At 42.7% G+C, this 23,967-nt stretch overlaps 1 protein-coding gene across 4 annotated transcripts in view; it reads left to right on the forward strand.

The window, feature by feature from the left end:
• RAB31 (RAB31, member RAS oncogene family) overlaps positions 1–23,967 on the forward strand; it is a 111,268-nt gene that overhangs the window by 65,081 nt on the left and 22,220 nt on the right. For all 4 annotated transcript variants that reach the window (XR_003793496.1, XR_003793497.1, XM_029222514.1 and 1 more), the window contains exon 5: positions 99–205. Coding sequence is in view for 2 of the 4 variants with exons in the window: in XM_029222514.1 (XP_029078347.1) it covers positions 99–205 (107 nt within the window). In the remaining 2 variants the exon portion in view is untranslated. The remainder of the gene's footprint in view (positions 1–98; positions 206–23,967) is intronic.

Raw genomic sequence — 23,967 nt, forward strand, 5'->3', positions numbered from 1 at the left:
ATTTTTCTTCATTAAATTATATTGGGTTTGTATTTCTACATGGTTCAGATATTACACTGATGGGTCTTTCCCAAGATTGATTTACACTTTTGGTTTAGGATTCATTTCATACCTTGAAGAAATGGGTGAAAGAACTGAAAGAACATGGTCCAGAAAACATTGTGATGGCTATCGCTGGAAACAAGTGCGACCTCTCAGATATTAGGTAAGATGCATTTAAAAAATGTCTATGCAGTTCAAGTCCTCCATCCTGAATGTCTGTGCGTAAAAGGCTGTCACAACTGTGTGGCTAAGTCTGTTCTCAGTGTCATAATCTAATTTATGTCATTCACTTGTGATCAAGGTGGTATTTATTCAACCAGAGTAGAATTGAGGGAAAAATAATAGGGAGATGCACATGTGAGGGAGCACCCACTCATGAATATTTAAATCAAATCTCCTGTACAGAGTACAGTTACACCCCTGAATCTAGATGTCTTTGGGCTAAATGGTTTTAATATTTTTTTAATTAATTAATTCATTTATTTACTTGGCCATGCCGCATGGCTTGCAAGATCTTAGTTCCCTAACCAGGGATCGAACCCGTGCCCCCTGCAGTAGAAGCTTGGAGTCCTAACCTCTGGACCGCCAGGGAATTCCCTTATTATTGTTTATTGTTACCTCTTCTGTTGTTTCTGTCATTATTACTACTATTACCATTTTAGTAACATTTTCATATGGTGAGGAGGGTTAGAATTCTTCACATTTTCCACAGCATCCCTGTTTGTTTTAGTTCTAGACTTTAACTTAAGGATGTAGCCAGGTGTATATGATCTCACTGTTCTGTTCTAAGATCTGAATTTGATGCATCGTATGTGAACATTTTGGCTTCCCCCAGAGACACTGGGTGTTGAACTTCCTCTGCCAGGAGAGAGATTTGTAGGGACCCAGTCTGCCTAGACTAAAGCTGTCATGATAGCTTTATCTAGCCTGATAAGCTAACTATTTTTACTAAATAAAACTGAAATAAAAAAGAAAACAGTGAATTTGTGTTGTCTTCATCCCCTGGTTAATTTAATTCTCAGCAATTCGAGTAGTTGATTTTCGTAAAGACAATGATGCATGCTTCAGGTTTTGCTAATCCAAACCTGATGAAACCGAAGTGTAATGAACAACAGGAAAGATCTTGCAAAAGCCCTTAAGATGGCCTTTGCCAAATTGCTCTGTTTCTTTGGGATTTCAGAAGCTTTATATCACATTGCACCAGGTTGGTTTATAATAACAGCCATAGCCACCACTTACTTGTTTGTCTTTCTGGGGGCTGGACAGATCTTTAAACTCCCCAGCCTTAGTTCAGATCTCTGCCTTCTGCCCTGTAATCCTGAAACAGCCTGCTTGTCCAGAATTCCCAGGTGAATGGTTTAACTTTTGTCATGGGAAGGAGGTGGGCTGGGTGGGTGGAGGCAGCCTCTGCTGAGAGAAAGCCTTTGCTCTCACCTGACACCATCGAATTGTGATAAAGGTGCGACTTCCAGTGAACTAAGCCTTGTGTGTCGTGGGAGAACGAATGGATGACAATTTAAGCAGAAAACGATTTAAACGTGAATGGAATTAGTTAGGACTCTTGACTATAGGGGATTGAAACTCAATTGAAATTAATTTCAGGAAAAAGGGCAATTTATTGGAAGGTACTGGGATCCACATGGTAAAAAAAACAGGGGTGCCTTTAGCTCTGGTATTTGATATGTTCCAGCTTTGGTTTCTAGAAAGATCCTGGCCTGGCGCTCTCTTTGTTTCTACATTGCCATAAAAGGATTGCCACACGTCATGAGAAAGCATTTGTGGCCAAGGGAGGGGATGTGGGTGGGACAGATGATTTCTCCCACCATAGTCACAAGAATGGGAGGGTGGGTGGTTTTGAAGAGGGGCAGTTCCTGGAAAAGTCCAGCCTGATGTCTGTGACATGTTGGTTTGGCCGCTGGCACCGAAGTCACACCGTTTCTCAGGGTGGAATTCACTGTTTTGCATTCCCCTCGGCAGACATTCTGCTTTGTCTGCTTATCTATACTCCATCCCCAAAGGGAGATGATCCAGTGCTACTTCCAGCTTCCAGTGTGACATCATGGGGTCACTGTCCCATGAGCCCACGCCCCCTGGTTTGGCCTCAGTGGGTCCGAATGTAGCTTCTCCAGCTCCCGTAGTTGTGGTTTAAAGGGTGGAATGTGGATCTCTTGTTAGATACAAAACTCTCTTAGATTTTTCTCTTAAATTCTCCTTGTTATTGAATCAAGGACATAACTCCCTTTGCGATTCTCCTTCAAACCTCTGATTAACTCAACAAGAAAACCCAGTTTGATGCTAGTAAATTTAAAAATTTTAAGCATTTAATATATTTTATTGAGATAATTGACAAACCATAAGACCCATCTGTTTTAAGTATGCAGTTCAATGAACTTTGTGTATGTATAGAGTTGTCTAGTCAGCCTCACATCTCATTTCAGAACATCTCCACTCTGCAAACAAGCATCATGCTCATTTACAGCCACTTCCAATTTCCACCTCCTTCCCACCTCTAGCAACCACTAATCTACCTTTCTGTCTTTATTAATTTGCCTTTTGTGGACATTTTGTATAAATGAAATCATACAAATGTGGTCTTCTGTGCCTGGCTTCTTTCACTCAGCATACTTCCAAGGTCCGTCCATGTTGAAGTTTGTATCAGTTACTTCATTCATTTTCATGGCTGACTGTTATTCCATTGTGTGGATATACCACATTTTATTTTCTCATTCACCAGTTGAAATTCAAGTTGTTTCCACCTTTTGGCTATTATGAAAAGTGCTGCTGTGAATAATCATGTACAAATTTTTTTTTTCTTTTGGTACGTGGGCCTCTCCTGTTGTGGGCTCTCCCGTTGCGGAGCACAGGCTCCGGACGTGCAGGCTCAGCGGCCATGGCTCACGGGCCCAGCCGCTCTGTGGCATGTGGGATCTTCCTGGACCAGGGCACGAAGCCGTGTCCCCTGCATCGGCAGGCGGACTCTCAACCACTGCGCCACCAGGGAAGCCCCGTGTACAAATTTTATACGGACATATGTTTTCATTTCTCCTGGGTGTATACGTAGGAGTAAAATTTTGGGGTCATTTGGTAACTCGGTATTTAATAATTTGAGGAACTGCCAAACCTTAAAAAAGAGGGAAAAAAAAAGAACTTCAACCCTAGCCTCACACCTTATATAAAAATTACTTTAAAATGAATCATAGACTTTAATGTAAAATGTAAAACTCTTAGAAACTTTTAGAAAATATCTAAGAGAAGATCTTGAGAATCTGGAGTTAGACAAAGAGTTCTTAGACTTGATAGCAAAATCCCAGTGTATCTAAGGAAAAATTGATCAACTGGACCTCTTCAAAATTAAAAACATTTGCTCTGTGAAAGCCCATGTGAAGAGGATGAAAGACAACATACAGACTGGGAGCAAATATTTGCAAACCAAACATCTGACAAAGGAGTAGCATGTAGGCTACATAAAGAACTCTGAAGACTTAATAAAGTCTAATAAGTTTAATAAAGTCTCATTTTAAAATGGGCAAAAGAGATGAGCAGACATTTCACCCAAGAGAATATCAAGATGTTGAGCAAAGCCCTGAAAAGATGTTGAATGTCATAATCAGACCATCAGAATGGCTAAAATAAGAAAGAGGGATAACAACTAGTGCGGGTGAGGGTGGGGAAGAACTGGATCCTTCGTACATTGCTGATGTGAGTATAAAACTCTGGAAAACACTTTGGGGATTTCTTTAAAAACTAAATATAAAATTACCATATGCCCCAGCAATCACACTCTTGGGCATTTATCCCGGAGAAATAAAAACTTACGTTCACAGAAAACCTGCAAATGAAAGTTAATGGAAACATTTTTTTAAAAACAATTATTTATTTATTTACATTTGATCACACTGGGTCTTAGTTGAGGCATGTGTGCTCCTTAGTTGCGGCCAGCGGGCTCCTTAGTTGCGGCATGCGAACTCTTAGTTGCGGCATGCGTGTGGGATCTAGTTCCCTGACTAGGGATCAAACCCATGTCCCCTGCATTGGAAGGCAGATTCATAACCACTGCGCCACCAGGGAAATCCCCACAGAAACCTTATTTGTGATGGAATCAGCCCTGATGTCCTTCAGTGGGCACACCAGGGTGCATCACACTGTGGAATACTGCTCGGCAGTGAAAAGGAACAAAACGGGTACAAGCAACCTGGACAAACCTCCCGGGAAATATGCTGAGTGAATAAAGCCAGTACCGAGGGTTTCATGTTGTATGATCCCACTTATATAACTTTGGGGAATGAAACCATTTTAGAATTAGAGGGAGATTAGTGGTTATGGTCGGGGTGAGGTGGGCGGAGGGGCGGGGGAAGGACAGCATGGACATAAACGGGCAGCACGAGGCATCCTTGTGATGCTGGAAACGTCCACCTCTCTGTGGGGAGGACACAAACCTACACGAGTGATAATACACACACACAAGCACCAGTAAAACCAGGGGAATCTGAACAACAGGGAGTGTATTGGTGTCAGTGTCCTGGGTATGATGTTACAGTTTTGCAGAACGGTGCCATTTGGGGAAACAGGGCAAAGCGTCCAAGGAGTCTCTCAGTATTTTTTCTTGTAACTGCGTGTGAATCCACAGCTACCCCAGTACAAATTTCAGTTAACAAAGTTGGATTTAGATAAAAATAGTAAGTAAATATTAGGCAGTGGTGTGTGTGTGCGGACATGTATATGTGCACATATACATGCATATTATGTATATTATATATGATTAACTAAAGTTTTGTAAACACACTGAGTCAAAGGATGAATTTAACCACTCCCCCGCCATACCCACTGTACAGAAGAAAAACGGGAACTGTATTAAAAACTCCTATTTAGGAAAGCGGAGAAGGGGAAGCCTGGTGGATTGGTCCTTGCCCAGAGGATAAACTTTCTCCCGCTAGACAGAAATAGTCTGGTAAATGATAGGCCTGCGAGCCTAATGACACCTGCTGTTGACTCCTTTCCATGGCAGTGGAATTGCGTTCTTGGCCAACCAATCCAGCTGTTCCAGATTCCGCCTGCCGGTACGATTTTTCTGGGGAGTTAGCCAAGTCTCTCCACCCCAGACCTTATTTAGAGCTTGACCTTCTTTTACTCTAATCTAAAATACTTTGCTCTTCTGTAATTGCCACAAGACTATAGTTTCTTTTTCACCGGGGGTTGGAGAAGGATAGTATGTAGATTTGGTGTGTGTGCGCACGTGCGCGCGTGTGTGCGCGCGCGCGTGTGTGTAGCGGGAGCCGGGCTCACCTAACAGACTTTGGTTGTGTAAGCTTGTAAATCCTTGAGCAGAGCTAGGCCTGGCGTAGTTTGAAAGTGCCTGGACTTGAAATGGGATTAACTCCCTGAACTTGACTCAGCCACTGGAGGCTTGTGTGCAGAAGTGCTTCGCAGGGGAGATGCCGATCATGGGGTCAGTGGGTTTCACATCCACCAATATTCCAGAAGAGGGTAGAAGGGTCTGACCACACCCCAGCATGAAAGGCCCTCACGGGCATCTGATCAGAGGAACTCAGGACTTCCAGTTTGGATTTTTTTTTAAGGCTCCTGATCTTTCTGAGAGATTTTCCTGAATATCTTGAAGAATTCTAGACAGAATCTCCTCGGGCTCAGATTATTGTGGAGTTGGAGTGATGTGTGGTCTCTCTGAACCCAGGCGAGGAAGCAAACCGGAGTTGGTGATACTGTGCGTGAGAAGACTGTCCCCAGCTTGTGCACAGCAGGTGCTCCGGGGACATCCCTTCCCTGCTTTCCTGCCCCCTCCCTCCCCAGTGAGGACGGGCCTTGGGGAGAAGTGTGTGTGACTCCTGATGGGGCCTAGGGGATGGGGCACCCCCCTTCTCCTTACCATCTACTGATGCTGGAAGGGGGCGTTGCAAACTGGGGACATTTTAGGAACATACATAGTTGAAAGAAAATCAGAGAGCCTGCGCTGAACTGACTGTGCAGGGCCTGAGGTGGCCGGCTGGAGGAGCGCAGCCAGCTTGGAGCCCGGACAGTGACCATTTGCTGACATGTGCTGAGCAGGGCGGGTCCCAGGCTTCTGAACTAGTAACACGAGGCCTCGGGCTAATTCCAGGTGCCTCTGATGAGGGCACATTTGGCCCGGGGTCTAGAGGGAAAAGAAACCTTCTTCTCAGAAAGTCTGGAGAGCCTGCCAGAGACTGCACAGCCTTGTCCTGGGCCTGGTGGGAAATTTTGGGCAAACAAGTCTTGAAAAGAAAAAAAAGAAATAGATCACCTTGCTTTAGGAGTTTTAAAGGTTCCATGAACATAAGAATTGCTTAGCACACTTGTTAAAATTCAGATTCCAGGATTCAGTTCCGTAGATTCTGATTCAATAGGGCAGGAGCAGGCTGGGGACAAATACGTTTTGTAAAGCAGTTCTTTTACAAGTGGTCCAAGGGCCATACTCGCAAAAGCATTGCCTTAGGTGATAGGAGTTGATGCGAGGGAAGAGGGACGGGGTCCTGGAACCTGGCTGGGCTTCTGACTGCAGGCCACACCTGCCTGGGCCTCCCTGCTGCCCTTCAGAGCTCACGGAGGCTGGAAACAGTGGTCCAGCATCATTCAGGATACGGAAGAAGCACCACTGACCCACCATCTTGTCCCCTTCAGAAGCAGCTCCAGTTCCCTGCCGCCTTTTCTGCATCTCACAATGATAGTCATCAGGAGAAAAGGTGCGATTGTGGGTTGGTTTGCCTCCGTCTGATTAATAGCAGATGCCGCTGGACCAGCGTCTTGCACCCAGCCCCCTCCTGGATGCTGGGACTCGCCCAGATCCAGCCTGTACTTGGTTGCCTTGGCTTGGGCCAGGAATTAGGATCACCTTGCTTGGGTGCTTTCGTGTGATGCACTGCAGGTATTTCAGGAACCATCTGCTTTAATCAATGATGGGGGGAAGGATCCTCCAGGTGTTGAGGTTAGAGGAAGAAGAGGATTCCCTATCCCACCCCTGACACTTCAGCCAGAATCCCCCCTTCACTTTTCCCCGTCAGCCTTTCAAGCAGCCTTGATCTGTAGCCATCATAATAAGTAATTTATTGGAGAAATTACGCCCACCCCACCCCTACCTCATAGCAGGTTCCAGTTCTGTTTCCTTGGTTTTCTTTTCCCGATTTTGGACTCTTGACTCTGTACACAAACCCCCCTGTGACCTCTCCAGATTAGGAACTCTTCCTGCCTTTCTTGATCACTTAGACATTGGCCTTCCTCTAATGGGTTCCAGCTTAGGGGTCTCCTGACATCCTTAGGGCTGTGAACGAATCAGAAAGGGTGAAGGAGTGATGGTGTAGAAGTGCTGATAGGAGAGAGCCTTTGAGGCCTGATTTATTTTATCTTGCCTGTGGTAGCAGATGGAAGTTACCCACCGAAAGTAGTGGTGGAGTCTGGGGCTTGGAGAGGTGGTGGGTGATGACCTGGGGATGCCCAAGGTTCCTCCCTTCCCCCGCTAAATACAACCCAGGAGATGATCAGGGATGGAATCAGGGTCTCTGAGATCTTACAGCAACACTTCTGGTGTCTCCAAGAGAAACACTGTGAGAGATTGGTTGGGCTGCTGCCGAAGAGTCAAGACTTTTCTCCTGGAGTAGAGGTCGTCTTCCAAGAACAGAGCAGCTGGGGCAGAAGTGAAACTAGGCTGGGGGACGAGGAAGGCGATTTATTCTACCAGTTTTCAGTTATTCGATTAGCAAATAACTTTTGGTAGTTCTGTGTGGAGCAAAGTACTATGTGGGAAGTACAAGAAAAGAGAAGAAAATATTTTCTTAGAGCTATTTATTTCTATTTGGGGAGCCAAGAGGGATATACAGGGGGAGGAAAATATCTAATGAGTAATACAAGACTCTGTTTAATAAAGTTCCAAAGTTAAGGTGCAGGAAGGACAAAGGGATTCAGGAAAGGGAAAGTCTGTCGTTGCAGACGGTGATTTGGAAAGGCTCATGGATAAAATGTGTCACAGGCTGGGCTGTTCAGGATGAGTCGGGTAGGAGGAAATTCCAGGAAGGGAAGATCATGGACAAAGGCATGGGCGTGGGAGGGCCTTTGACAGGTGTCATGGCAGGGTTGGGGGGGATATCAAGAGTATCTACCTGATTGTATGCCCTCAGGAATGGGGAGAAGATGGGTGTGTGGTGAGTGGCTTAAAAGTATGCCGAGTGTCTGGGCTCAGTGGGCAGGGCCAGGATGGCAAACCCCCGAGGTCCTGCCTCCAACTTCTGTCTCTCATCCCCAGGCTCCATTGCCCATCAGTCATGGCTCTGTCTTCTCCTGAGCCTCTGTGGCCTCAGGCTTCTTAACACAGAGCTGCATGTAGTCACCACCAGCTAAAGCAATGGAACCTATCTGCCAACACCACGGTAGGTGTGGGAGCCTCTCTGGATTCTTCAGCAAGTAAGGCTTCTTGCAATTTCCTGTGTCATCTAGAGCGGGAAACCAGGGTGAGAGCTGGATATTGCAGGCTCAGTGCCCCCTGTGCAGCTTCCTGAAACACATGCCAACCCAGTCAGAAATCATCAGGTACCAGTGGTTTCAAGTTTTGGGGAGGAAGTTGAGGTCTTCAGTAGACGAAAAATATATTTGGAAATAAATATTGTTTTACTAAGAATACATGAATTGCTTTCACTTCTTACGTGTGACTCCAAAACTCATTCCATTCTTGACAGTGGGCCAAAAATGGGTATAAGAGTTTGTTTAAAATTATACAAACCAAATAACAGAACTTGAGATGTTAGATGATAAAAATCCAATTTATTCCAAATACTAAAAAGCAAAAAAGCCAACGAACATCAAAAGCCACTACTGTGCAAGGTGTGGAAATATCATGGCAAGTATGAAAACACACCCAGGGACTTCCCTGGCAGTCCAGGGGTTAGGACTCAGAGCTTTCACTGCCGTGGCCCTGGGTTCAATTCCTGGTCGGGGAACTAAGATCCCACAAGCCACGCGACACAGCATAAACAAACAAACAAACAAGTAAATGAATGAATGAATGAATAATACGTCCAGCATTTTCCTTACATGAGATGAGGAAGCAGAGTAGTCCGCGCTGTTAAAATGTGAGTTTTGTGCCCTGAGATGCACCTTCGCGTGTTTCTACCTTCTTCTGATGCTGTGCAGTGGCTGAGCCTGCATCTACTGCTATTATCCAAGTGGGAGGGAAGGAACTGAAGACTGACCTCCCCAGAGAGGGATCTGGAATTGCTCTGTTTCAGTTATCAAGTATTCTTAATGAGGAATCTATAAAACACTTACGTATATCTTAAAGAATAATATGAATTTGACCAGCTCTGTACCTACTCAATCACATCCCCTTCTCCCCATCCAGAAGTAACTGCTGCTCTGACTTTTGTGATAACCATCACTTTTTTTCTTTGTACTTTGCCACCCATGTTTGCATATCTAAACAATAGATTTAGGTTTGCCTGTTTTCGAACTTTATGTAAATGGAATAACCCTGAGTGTATTATATGATGGTTTGTCTCTTACCTCAACATGCCTGGGAGATTTCATCACAATGAACGTTAGCTGTACCTTGTCCGTTTCCACAGCTGTACACTTTTTTTTTTTAAGGCAGTCTTAATACACTTTATTTACTTTTTAATTTTTATTTACAAATGTATTTATTTATTTTTGGCTGCGTTGGGTCTTCATTGCTGCGCGCGGGCTTTCTCTAGTTGCAGCGAGCGGGGGCTACTCTTCGTTGCAGTGCACGGGTTTCTCATTGTGGTAGCTTCTCTTGTTGCGGAGCACGGGCTCTTAGGCACGCGGGCTCAGTAATTGTGGCTCTCAGGCTGTAGAGCATAGGTTCAGTAGCTGTGGCACACAGGCTTTGTTGGTCCGCGGCATGTGGGATCTTCCCGGACCAGGGCTCAAACCTGTGTCCCCTGCACTGGCAGGTGGATTCCTAACCACTGCGCCACCAGGGAAGTCCCGTGCACAGTTCTATTTGATAAGTGCAACACAACTTATCTATCCATCCTACAGGTGATGGGTATTTGCGTTATTTCTGCCTTGTTGTTATGAACATTGCTTCTTGAACATTTCTTGCATATCTCATAGTGCCACGTGTTAGCATTCCTTTAGGTTCAGGTGTGTAAGAGTCTAATTGCTGAGTCACAGGATGGGCGCAAGCTCAGTTTTACTAGGTGATGCCAATGTTTTCCAAAGAGGACACCGGTAGTGCAGGAGACTTCCTGTTACTCAACGCCCTTAGTGCTGTAAGACGCCAGGGCGTGGAGAGAGATCTGATAAGAATTTCAGTTTGCGTTTCCCCAGTTACCAGGGAAGTTGGCATGTTTATTTATTGGCCATTCAAGTTTCGTCTTGTGTGGAGAGCCTGTTCAAGACTTTGCCACCGTTTGGTATATTTACCTTCATCTTGTTTATTCATCTGTCTATCTATCTATCTAATTTGATGGTATGTGTTGAAATATCTTCTCAAATTTATGTCTTGTATTTTCACTCTTTATATATATTTTAAAATTTTTATTTATTTATTCATTTTTGGCTGCGTTGGGTCTTCGTCGCCGTGTGCAGGTTTTCTCTTTTGCGGCGAGCGGGGGCTACTCTTCGTTGTAGCACGCGGGCTTATCATTGCTGTGGCCTCTCTTGTTGTGGAACACAGGCTCTAGGTGCGCAGGCTTCAGTAGTTATGGCACGCGGGCTCAGTAGTTGTGGCCCGTGGGCTCTAGAGCACAGGCTCAGTAGCCATGGCGCACGAGCTTAGTTGCTCCGTGGCATGTGGGATCTTCCTGGACCAGGGCTGGAACCCGTGTCCCCTGCATTGGCTGGCAGATTCTTAACCACTGCGCCACCAGGGAAGTCCTCTCTTTATATTTTTACAGCATCAGAAGCCTGTAATTCCTACCTAAGAGAATTTATCAAGTTTTTCCTTTATGTTTTTTGGGGGGGAAATGGTCGAGGGAGGGCGAATCATTTAAGAAATCTTTCTGCACCCCCGAAATCATGAAGATATTCCACTGTGTTGATTATCTTTTAAAAACTTTACAGTTTTGTTTTCCTGTCTGTCTTTAAGTCACTTGGCACTGATTTTATGTGTGCTGCCTAGTTTCTCCTATGTGGATATCCAGTCGTCTCAGCACTTTTGGTTGTAAAGTCCATTCTAGCCCCGCTGAAATTCCACCTCAGTCGTGTATCACGTGTCCTGGGTGCACAGGTCTGTTTCTAGGGCTCTCTGTTCTGTTTCACAAGCCGACTTACCTATCCTCATACCTATACTACACTGACTTAATTATCACAGCTTTCTCATGAGTCTTGATAAATGATCTTGGACTTCTGATATGATCTGGAATCTCTGTAATTAATATTTGCTGGCCCCAGGGAAGGTTTCCTGAGGGTATAGGGTGTGGGTGTGTGTGTGTGTGTTGTGGTCTGGTGGAGATTAGGAGAGTGTTGGGGCGCAAATCTACATGTGTGTGTTGGGGAGTGTTTATTTTTATGGCCGATTTTAAAAATATTTAAATAAACTTTAGTTTAGAATAGTTTTATATTTACAGAAAAGTTGCAAAGATAGTATGGAGTTCCCATATACCCCATATCCAGTTTTCCCTGTTGTTAACATCTTACATTAATTACTGTGGTACATTTGTCACAGCTAAGAAACCTACATTATACTTTATTATACTTTGTATAATACTTTATTATTAACTGAAGTCCATACTTTACTCAGATTTCATTACTTTTCCCCTAATATCCCTTTTTTATTATAGGATCCCACCCAGAATATCATATTACATCTAGTTGCCATGTCTCTTTAGGATCCTTTGGGCTGGGACAATTTCTCAGACTTCCTTTGTTTTTGATGACCTTGACAGTTTTTAGTACCAGTCAGATATTTTGGGGACTGTCTCTCAATTGGGGTTTGCCTGATGTGTTTCTCATGATTAGACTGAGGGTTTGTGTTTTGGGGAGGAAGGCCACAGGGGTGAAGTGCTCTTTTCATCACTTTATTATTAATTAAGCATAGCAGGGGTTCATGTTATCAACATGATTTGTCATCCCTGATGATACTGACCTTGATCACCTGGCTGAGGTGGTGACTGTAGAGTTACCCTCCCCCGCTTTGCTTACCATGCTGTTTGGAAGGCAGCCCCTGTTCCCAGCCCTCACTCAAGGGGTAAGGATTGTCCTCCACCACCTCGAGGGAGGAGTCCCTACATAAATTATTTGTAATTCTTCTGCTGATGAAATTTGTCTCACCCCCATTTTATTTATTCAGTCATTTACTTATATCACTGTGGACTTATGGATATTTATTTTATACTTTAAGTTATAATGCAGTATTGTATCATTTAATTTGTTACCCAGATTGCTGCCACTTTGGCCGCTGGGAGCTCTTTCTTTTGGCACCTGTGTCCCTTTAACATGTACGCATCATTTTGGGTTTTGAGTACTTCCTTACTTTCTGACACAATAAGATGTTCCAGGCCCATCTTGGATGGCTTAGGCTACAACCCTAGACTCAGCCATTTCTCCAAGCAGCCCTCATTCCTTTTACTGGAGAAGGGTATTTAGAAACCAAGATCTGGGCTGAGTGTGCTCGTTGCTACTGGGGTGTCATTGAGTCTAGGCCCTCTGGGTGAACAGAGCTGGGAAGTATATGTATGTATGCTAACAGGAGTATACATACACACATATCTATAATTATTTCTGTAAGTATCCATTTGTATTTATATTAAGATAAACATAAGTTCATATTGATAACTCTGACTTTAATCCAGAACCATAGGGATCATTGTAACCTTCTTTACAGGGCAGGGGAGGGCTGTTTCAAAAAATTCTCAACTGATGTATGATTAAACAGAGGGATAAGCTTTTGTTGCTGGAGATTTTCTTAGAAGATACAACAATCTTTCCCCTTTCACTTTACATATTGCCCAGACCTTTAGGAGTTCAAAATGTGACTTCTGTGAAGAAATACAGCTATGTCAGTGGTTACTTTCAAATGGCACGATATTTACTTATCTTTATATACTGTTCACTTAGGCAGTGGATTGAAAACAAGTTTAACCATCATCACCATTATCATCCTTGTCAACCTGAATTGAATGCTTGCTGTGTGCCAGATACCATTATAAGTAGCTTAACTGAATCTTCACAGCCCAGTGAGAGTTACAGTCATTCTCCCATCTTATCGATAAGGAAACAGAGGCATGGAGACTGAAGAGCTTGCCCAGGTCCTGTGGCTGAGAAGGTGTAGGGCCCAGCTTTAAACCCAGGTAGTCTGTCCCAGAGCCGATGTTTGTTCTATGTTCCTCTCCTAAGAAGTACGAACAGGATCCAAGAGGGAAAATAATTTCTGATCTACCGAGAGAAAATAAATGGTAGCTGATTTGATTCTGATCAGAGAATTTGGAGCTAATGATTTTTTCCAGTGGTTTCTCTGGCCTCTTGGGACTAGCCTACATTTCTGTCTGGAGAAGGGGTATTTGGAAGCAGAGGTAATGGCCAGGCCCCCATCGGGAGCCTGTGTTTTCTGTTCAGTCCTCATTCGTTTCAAATTCTGACATTTTCCATGAGAAACAGTCCATCTAAGTCTGTGGCAGGAACCTGACACTGCTTGTTTGAACCTGACACCAGGAATTTGGCCCCAGGTTAATAACATTTGCAGACACATTAATAAGCAGGCTCGGCCCCCTGGGAACAGAAATCCTTCCCAGGGTACACATGCCAAGTGCTTTAACTGTAGGCGCTTAGGTCATCGTAAAGAGTTATTGTCCAATCAGATATTTATTGAGAAGGTAGTAATTCTTTTTTTTTTTAAAGTTCATTTAAGTTTTAGTTCCACCTGGCAGATAAACCAATCTGAGGGTCTAAAAGAACTGGCATTTTGAACAGAGATTTTGCTGATTTAATTATTGCTAACATGGTTGCCTCCTCTGGGTGCTACACAAATATCTTGGATATTTAGAGAAAATACGAGCTGGTAGGAGCACAGTAAGCCCTGATTATGCATTTCAGTGGCTGCTTGAGGGAGCTGGGGAGACGGAGACCACTTCCGTGACACACAGCAGCCTTTGCAAACAGCCTGCAGCCTTCCTCTGATGGGCTTTGGTGGAATGTATTGCTTTTGGCTAGAATGCCTTAAACACATGGGAGGGTTTTGACAAAAATAATGCCAGCAGACATTCAACAGCCTCTCCTGCTCACAACGCCTTGGTGCGTCCTCATGGCCAGCTTAGTTGGTTGCTTCAGTTTGACCTTGGCTGGAAGGGGGCTGTGGTTGGAGGAGAGAGTAAAATTACAGGGCAAACATTTTTCAGTGAAATGGTAACTGTCGTATCCCAGGAGCCTGGCAGAAGATAAAATGCTTGGTTATTGCTGGTATGGTATTTTAGAAATATAATATACACGATAGAACACACCAGAAACACCAGAAGTTTTCTGTTGGGAAGAGCTCACGAGGCCACTATTCTTTTATCATTTATAAAATGGTGCCTGGTGAATGTATACTTTATTATGTCCTACATATAGTCATCTTAATACAGATTTCCAAACTCTGGACTTGATAGTGTCAGATTATGAATTGGATAGACTGCAGAAATATCAAACTCAATATTTTACAGTCTACCTTCTAAAAGAGTTGTTTTCAAGCTATAGAAAGCATAAGAAACGGTCGTGAAGTTGCTAAAATGCCTATTTCTGGGTTGTGCCCACTAAACATTCTGCTTCAGTAGGTCTGGGGGAGAGGGGTATTCATTTCTAACAAGCCCTGAATAATCATGGGCTAGGAGGTCTGTAGAACACATCTGAGACTGATGCCCTACAAGATGCATGCGGCATCCTCTGAAGACATCTAGAGAAGCTTAGTGATGGTTGTTAATGTGACAGAGAGAAGTGCGGAAAGCTTGGATGTATGTCATTTTGTCTCTTTGTTTTTAGCATCAAAGTGTCTTGTTTTTTGACATATGTGTTTAATTTTCTGGGAAAATGAGGACTTTTGTGCACCTGCTCCAAGATACCTGAAAAGTTCTTAGGAGACATGGCTGCTATGCATTTACCCATGAAGCCTGGAATCACATGGTTACCCTGCGAGCAGTGTTTGAGCCCTCCTCTGTCTCCACACGCTAGCATGGCAGATAATAAACGTTTTCATCTTGGCCAGTCTGATGCATGAATGATGCGATCCTCATTTTCATGTGAATTTCTTTAATTGCAAGCAGGATTAGGAAAACCAAGATTATCTACTGAGAACTGTTCTTTACCTATATACAAGAACTATTCTTGGGCTTCCCTGGTGGCGCAGTGGTTAAGAATCCACCTGTCAATGCAGGGGACACGGGTTAGAGCCCTGGTCCAGGAAGATCCCACATGCCACGGAGCAAATAAGCCCGTGCGCCACAAATACTGAGCCTGCGCTCTAGATCCCGTGAGCCACAAATACTGAGCCCAAGTGCCACAACTACTGAAGCCCGCACCTAGAGCCCGTGCTCCACAGCAAGAGAAGCCACCCAATGAGAAGCCCGCGCACCGCAACGAAGAGTAGCCCCCGCTTACCGCAACTAGAGAAAGCCCGCGTGCAGCAACAAAGACCCAACGCAGCCAAAAATTAAAAATAAATTTTAAAGAAAGAACTATTCTTTACCTATATCAATTAGAAAATCAAGTAGAAGTTAAAACCCTCTTTATAAGTAACAATGTAAATGAGTAATAGACTGTTTTGGTGTGTGTGTCATTTTTAAAATTTGAAATATTGTAATTCCTAGGAATGAATTTAGCAAGAATTGAGCAAGACCTATATAGATGAATGTTACAGTTCTAGGATAGGACAAAAAAGGTACTTTTTCCTTGGATAGGAAAACTGAGTAGTATTGTAGAAATGTCAGTTTGCTCTAAATTAATGAAGACTTTTGTGCACCTGCATCATGAATTCACTGAGCTTCCAGGCAAATTACCTCAGATAATTTAAAGTTACATTTTTAAAAGGTTTTTACAAAATGATCGTAAAATTCACCTAGAAAAACAAACAGGCAAAAATAGTATTGGAAGGACTAATCTCAGCACATATTGAAATATATTTTAGTGATTTAGTGATAAAACAATACAGCATTGTCAGGGAACTAGACAGAAAATCAATGAACAGACTACAGAATCAAGACATAGGGTGAAATACATAGGGATATTTAGTATATGATATTTAAATAAGTCCAAAAAAGGGGATAATTCAATACATGGTTTTGGGATAATTAGGGAAAAAAATGAGAGAAAATAAATTCAGAGTGGATCAAGGATTTAACTGTAAAGTAACAAAACCATAGAAGTTAGAGAAAGCAGTGGAATCTTTAAAATAATCTTGGAATTGGAATGAACTGTTTTAATCATGATACAAAACTCAGAAGTCAAGGAAGAAAGTGACCAATAAGTCTGACTACATGAAAACTCCTGTGTGGAAAAAATGCCATACACAATGTCTAAATACAAATGCTAAGCCGAAAAAAAGGTGGAAAATATATTACAAAAGGCTAGGTTCCTTAGTATGCAAAGAGCACTTACAAATAAATTTTTAAAAATCCAAACAATCGAAACCAAAGTGTGCAGAGAACATGGGTAAGAGTATTACAGAACAAGAAATATCCGTGGCTTATGAAAAGTTGTGCACAAACTTTGAATAAAAGTTACTCAGAATTAATGTCAGATTTTTCTCATGGAGTTAGGACTTTAAACTATGATGTAATTTTACTCTTGGGGTGATTTATGGTGGTTAGTGTATTTAATGATGTATCCTGTGTCCCCCGTTCTTCTGTGGAATAGCGATGACTGGCCTGGGAGCCTTCCTGGGCCGTAAAATGAGGGGCCTGAGTCAAATAAATGTACACAGGCTCTGAGGCAGTTTGAGCCTCCTACTTACTTGTTTCCTCCACTTGCTTCATTTCCTCTATGTTTTTGGCATTCTCTAAGAAAGTGGTGACATCTTTATAAAGATGTATTAAGTAAACGCCTTCTATGTACTGGGTATAGTTTTCAGCACTTTATTATATCAACTTGCGTTACATTTATATTTTTTATATAAATTAATTTGTTTATTTTTGGCTGCGTTGGGTCTTCATTGCTGCACATAGGCTTTCCCTAGTTGCGGGGGGCGGGGTCTACTCTTCATTGTGGTGCGCAGGCTTCTCACTGCAGTGGCTTCTCTTGTGGCAGAGTATGGGCTCTAGGTGCGCGGGCTCAGTAGTTGTGGTGCGCAGGGTTAGTAGTTGTGGTTCATGGGCTCTAGAGCGCAGGCTCAGTAGTTGTGGCACAGGGGCTTAGTTGCTCCGCAGTTTGTGGGACCTTCCTGGACCGGGGATCCAGCCCATGTCCCCTGTATTGGCAGGTGGATTCTTAACCACTTTGCCACCAGGGAAGTCCCTACGTTACATTTAAAATGGTAAAGCGGAGGCCCTGAACCAAGGTGGCGGAGTAGAAGGACGTGCTCTCACTCCCTCTTGCGAGAACACTACAATCACAACTAACTGCTGAACAGTCATCGACAGGAAGACGCTGGAACTCACCAAAAAAAGATACCCCACATCCAAAGACAAAGGAGAAGCCGCAATGAGATGGTAGGAGGGGCACAATCACAATAAAATCAAATCCCATAACTGCTGGGTGGGTGACTCACAAACTAGAGAACAGTTAAACCACAGAAGTCCACCCACTGGAGTGAAGGTTCTGAGCCCCACGTCAGGCTTCTGAAGCTGGAGGTCCGGCAACGGGAGGAGGGATTCCTAGAGAATCAGGCTTTGAAGGCTAGCGGGATTTGACTGCAGGACTCTGACAGGACTGGGGGAAACAGAGACTGCGCTCTTGGAGGGCACACACAAAGTAGTGTGCGCATCGGGACCCAGGGGAGACGGAACCAGACCTAGCTGCTAGTGTTGGAGGATCTCCTGCAGAGGCGGGGGGTGGCTGTGGCTCACCGTGAGGACAAGGACACTGGCAGCAGAAGTTCTAGGAAGTACTTCCTGGCATGAGCCCTCCCAGAGTCTGCCATTAGCCCAACCAAATAGCCCAGGTAGGCTCCAGTGTTGGGTTGCCTCAGGCCAAAGAACCAACAGGGAGGGTACCCAGCCGCACCCATCAGCAGTCAAACAGATTAAAGTTTTACTGAGCTCTGCCCACCAGAGCAACAGTCAGCTCTACCCACCACCAGTCCCTCCCATCAGGAAACTTGCACAAGCCTCTTAGGTAGCCTCATCCAACATAGGGCAGACAGCAGAAGCAAGAAGAACTACAATCCTGCAGCCTGTGAAACAAAAACCACATTCACAGAAAGATAGACAAGATGAAAAGGCAGAGGGCTATGTACCAGATGAAGGAACAAAATACAACACCAGAAAAACAACTAAATGAAGTGGAGATAGGCAACCTTCCAGAAAAAGAATTCACAATAATGATAGTGAAGATGATCCAGGACCTCGGAAAAAGAATGGAGGCAAAGATCGAGAAGATGCAAGAAATGTTAAACAAAAACCTAGAAGAATTAAGGAACAAGCAAACAGAGATGAACAATACAATAACTGAAATGAAAACTACACTGTTAGAAATCAATAGCAGAATAACTGAGGCAGAAGAACGGATAAGTGACCTGCAAGACACAATGGTGGAATTGACTGCTGTGGAACAGAATAAAGAAAAAAGAATGAAAAGCAATGAAGACAGCCTAAGAGACCTCTGGGACAACATTAAACGTTATAGGGGTCCCAGAAGGAGAAGAGAGAGAGAAAGGACCCGAGGAAATATTTGAAGAGATTATAGTCGAAAACTTCCCTAACATGGGAAAGGAAATAGCCACCCAAGTCCAGGAAGCACAGAGAGTCCCATACAGGATAAACCCAAGGAGAAACACACCAAGACACATAGTAATCAAATTGGCAAAAATTAAAGACAAAGAAAAATTATTGAAAGCAGCAAGGGAAAAATGACAAATAACATGCAAGGGAACTCCCATAAGGTTAACAGCTGATTTCTCAGCAGAAACTCTCAAGCCAGAAGGGAGTGGCATGATATACTTAAAGTGATGAAAGAGAAGAACCTACAACCAAGATTACTCTACCCAGCAAGGATCTCATTCAGATTCGATGCAGAAATCAAAAGCTTTACAGACAAGCAAAAGCTAAGAGAATTCAGCACCACCAAACCAGCTCTACAACAAATGCTAAAGGAACTTCTCTAAGTGGGAAACACAAGAGAAGAAAAGGACCTACAAAAACAAACCCAAAACAATTAATAAAATGGTCATAGGAACATACATATTGATAATTACCTTAAACGTGAATGGATTAAATGTTCCAACCAAAAGACATACATTTGCTGAATGGATACAAAAACAAGACCCATATATATGCTGTCTACAAGAGACCCACTTCAGACCTAGGGACACATACAGAATGAAAGTGAGGGGATGGAAAAAGATATTCCATGCAAATGGAAATCAAAAGAAAGCTGGAGTAGCAATACTCATATCAGAGAAAATAGACTTTAAAATAAAGAATATTACAAGAGACGAGGAAGGACACTACATAATGATCAAGGGGTCAATCCAAGAAGAAGATATAACAATTATAAATATATATGTACCCAACATAGGAGCACCTCAATACATAAGGCAACTGCTAACAGCTATAAAAGAGGAAATCGACAGTAACACAATAATAGTGGGGGACTTTAACACCTCACTTACACCAATGGACAGATCATCCAAAGTGAAAATAAATAAGGAAACAGAAGCTTTAAATGACACAACAGACCAGATAGACTTAATTGGTATTTATAGGACATTCCATCCAAAAACAGCAGATTACACTTTCTTCTCAAGTGCACACGGAACATTCTCCAGGATAGATCACATCTTGGGTCACAAATCAAGCCTTAGTAAATTTAAGAAAATTGAAATCATATCAAGCCTCTTTTCTGACCACAACGCTATGAGATTAGAAATGAATTACAGGGAAAACGTAAAAATCACAAACACATGGAAGCTAAACAATACGTTACTAAGTAACCAAGAGATCACTGGAGAAATCAAAGAGGAAATCAGAAAATACCTAGAGACAAATGACAATGAAAACATGACGATCCAAAACCCATGGGATGCAGCAAAAGCAGTTCTAAGAGGGAAGTTTATAGCAATACAAGCCTACCTCAAGAAACAAGAAAAATCTCAAATAGACAATCTAACCTTACACCTAAAGGAACTAGAGAAAGAAGAACAAACAAAACTCAAAGTTAGCAGAAGGAAAGAAATCATGAAGATCAGAGCAGAAATAAATGAAATACAAACGAAGAAAACAATAGCAAAGATCAATAAAACTAAAAGCTGGTTCTTTGAGAAGATAAACAAAATTGATAAACCATTAGCCAGACTCATCAAGAAAAAGAGGAAGAGGACTCAAATCAATAAAATTAGAAATGAAAAGGGAGAAGTTACAACAGACACCGCAGAAATACAAAGCATCCTAAGAGACTACTACAAACAACTCTATGCCAATAAAATGGACAACCTGGAAGAAACGGACAAATTCTTAGAAAAGCACAAACTTCTGATACTGAATCAGGAAGAAATAGAAAATATAAACAGACCAATCACAAGCACTGAAGTTGAGAATGTGATTAAAAATCTTCCAACAAACAAAAGTTCAGGACGAGATGGCTTCACAGGTGTATTCTATCAAACATTTAGAGAAGAGCTAACACCCATCCTTCTCAAACTCTTCCAAAAAATTGCGGAGGAAGGAACACTCCCAAACTCATTCTATGAGGCCACCATCACCCTGATACCAAAACCAGACAAAGATACTACAAAAAAAGAAAATTACAGATCAATATCACTGATGAATATAGATACAAAAATCCTCAACAAAATACTAGCATACAGAATCCAACAACACATTAAAAGGATCATACACCATGATCAAGTGGGATTTATCCCAGGGATGCAAGGATTCTTCAATATATGCAAATCAATCAATGTGATACACCATATTAACAAATTGAAGAATAAAAACCATATGATCATCTCAATAGATGCAGAAAAAGCTTTTGACAAAATTCAACACCCATTTATGATAAAAACTCTCCAGAAAGTGGGCATAGAGGCAACCTACCTCAACATAATAAAGGACGTATACAACAAACCCACAGCAAACATCATTCTCAATGGTGAAAAACTGAAAGCATTTCCTGTAAGATCAGGAACAAGACAAGGATGTCCACTCTCACCATCATTATTCAACATAGTTTTGGAATTCCTAGCCACGGCAATCAGAGAAGAAAAAGAAATAAAAGGAATCCAAGTTGGAAAAGAAGTAAAACTGTCACTGTTTGCAGATGACATGATACTATACATAGAGAATCCTAAAGATGCCACCAGAAAACTACTAGAGCTAATCAATGAATTTAGTAAAGTTGCAGGATACAAAATTAATGCACAGAAATCTCTTGCATTCCTATACACTAAAAACGAAAGACCAGAAAGAGAAATTAAGGAAACAATCCCATTCACCATTGCAACAAAAAGAATAAAATACCTAGGAATAAACCTACCTAGGGAGACAAAAGATCTGTATGCAGAAAACTATAAGACACTGATGAAAGAAATTAAAGATGATAACAACAGATGGAGAGATAAACTGTGTTCTTGGATTGGAAGAATCAATATTGTGAAAATGACTATACTACCCAAAGCAATCTACAGATTCAGTGCAATCCCTATCAAATTACCAATGGCATTTTTTATAGAACTAGAACAAAAAATCTTAAAATTTTTATGGAGACACAAAAGACCCCGAATAGCCAAAGCAGTCTTGAGGGAAGAAAGCGGAGCTGGAGGAATCAGACTCTCTGACTTCAGACTATACTACAACTTACAGTAATCAAGACAATATGCTACTGGCACAAAAACAGAAATATAGATCAATGGAACAAGATAGAAAGCCCAGAGATAAACCCACGCATATGGTCAACTAATCTATGACAAAGGAGGCAAGGATATGCAGTGGAGAAAAGACAGTCTCTTCCATAAGTGGTGCTGGGAAAACTGGACTGCTGCATGTAAAAGAATGAAATTAGAACACTCCCTAACACCATACACAAAAATAAACTCAAAATGGATTAGAGACCTAAATGTAAGACCGGACACTATAAAACTCTTAGAGGAAAACATAGGAAGAACACTCTTTGACATAAACCACAGCAAGATCTTTTTTGATCCATCTCCTAGAGAAATGGAAATAAAAACAAAAATAAACAAATGGGACCTAATGAAACTTCAAAGCTTTTGCACAGCAAAGGAAACCATAAACAAGACGAAAAGACAACCCTCAGAATGGGAGAAAATATTTACAAACGAATCACTGGACAAAGGATTAATTTCCAAAATATGTAAACAGCTCATGCAGCTCAATATTAAAAAAACAAACAACTCAATCCAAAAATGGGCAGAAGACCTAAATAGACATTTCTCCAAGGAAGACATACAGATGCCCAAGAAGCACATGAAAAGCTGCTCATCATCACTAATTATTAGAGAAACGCAAATCAAAACTACAATGAGGTATCACCTCACACCAGTCAGAATGGGCATCATCAGAAAATCTACAAACAACAAATGCTGGAGAGGGTGTGGAGAAAAGGGAACCCTCTTGCACTGTTGGTGGGAATGTAAATTGATACAGCCACTTTGGAGAACAGTATGGAGGTTCCTTAAAAAACTAAAAATAGAACTACCATATGATCTAGCAATCCCACTACTGGGCATATACCCAGAGAAAACCATAATTCAGAAAGACACATGCACCCCAATGTTCATTGCAGCACTGTTTATGATAGCCAGGTCATGGAAGCAACCTAAATGCCCATTGACAGGCGAATGGATAAAGAAGATGTGGTACATATATACAATGGAATATTACTCAGCCATAAAAAGGAGCGAAATTGGGTCATTTGTTGAGACGTGGATGGATCTAGGGACTGTCATACAGAGTGAAGTAAGTCAGAAAGAGAAAAACAAATATTGTATATTAACGCATATATGTGGAACCTAGAAAAATGGTACAGATGAACCGGTTTGCAGGTCAGAAATAGACACACAGATGTAGAGAACAAACGTATGGACACCAAGGGGGGAAAGCCGCGGGGGGTGGGGTGGTGGTGTGATGAATTGGGTGATTGGGATTGACATGTATACACTGATGTGTATAAAATTGATGACTAATAAGAACCTGCTTATAAAAAAATAAAGTCAAAAATAAGTAAAATAGAATAAAATGGTAAAGCGTTCGCCCATCTGGCAGCACGGGGGCTAAGGCCTGAGCGAGGGAGACATGATGAGGCTGTTTTACTGAAGGAGAACATTTTACTTCTGTGAGCAGCACGTTGAGCTACCTTCCTCACATTGGCCACTGACTAGGACACCTGTCATTCAGAGATTCTGAACGAGAATTCACTGCCACAGTACTGCTCTTCTGCACGGGAGGCCCAGTGGAGCTCACCTGTCTCCGTTGACTTTCAGGAGGGACACAGGAGGTGAGCTTGCCAGTGAACCCCTAGGTGCAGAGTGCTATTCTGCCCTGGCCTGCAGGTTGGATGCACCTCCTGACAGGTGGGGCCCAGGAGCTCCTTCTTGGGATCCCTGACCTCCTCTCCCCCTGCCATCCGTGGAGGAGGCTCATGGGGAATTAAATAGCCCTGGGGTTGGAATGAGTCAGCTGCCGTGTTGCTGGGTTACACCCACCAACAACAAAACACGGACCCTCACTGGGCGGCACAGCCTGTTGAGAAATCCGGAGCCACAAGAATGCTGTTTCCTGCCCTCCTGCCTCACGGGGAGCCTCCCAGGGCTGTGGGCTCTGCCTGAGTCCCAGACACGTACCCGTCCACACTGCGTGGACCCCG

The sequence above is a fragment of the Monodon monoceros genome, unplaced genomic scaffold (genome assembly GCF_005190385.1).
Source record: "Monodon monoceros isolate NGI ecotype Baffin Bay Population unplaced genomic scaffold, NGI_Narwhal_1 Super_Scaffold_1, whole genome shotgun sequence".
Lineage (NCBI taxonomy): Eukaryota > Metazoa > Chordata > Mammalia > Artiodactyla > Monodontidae > Monodon > Monodon monoceros.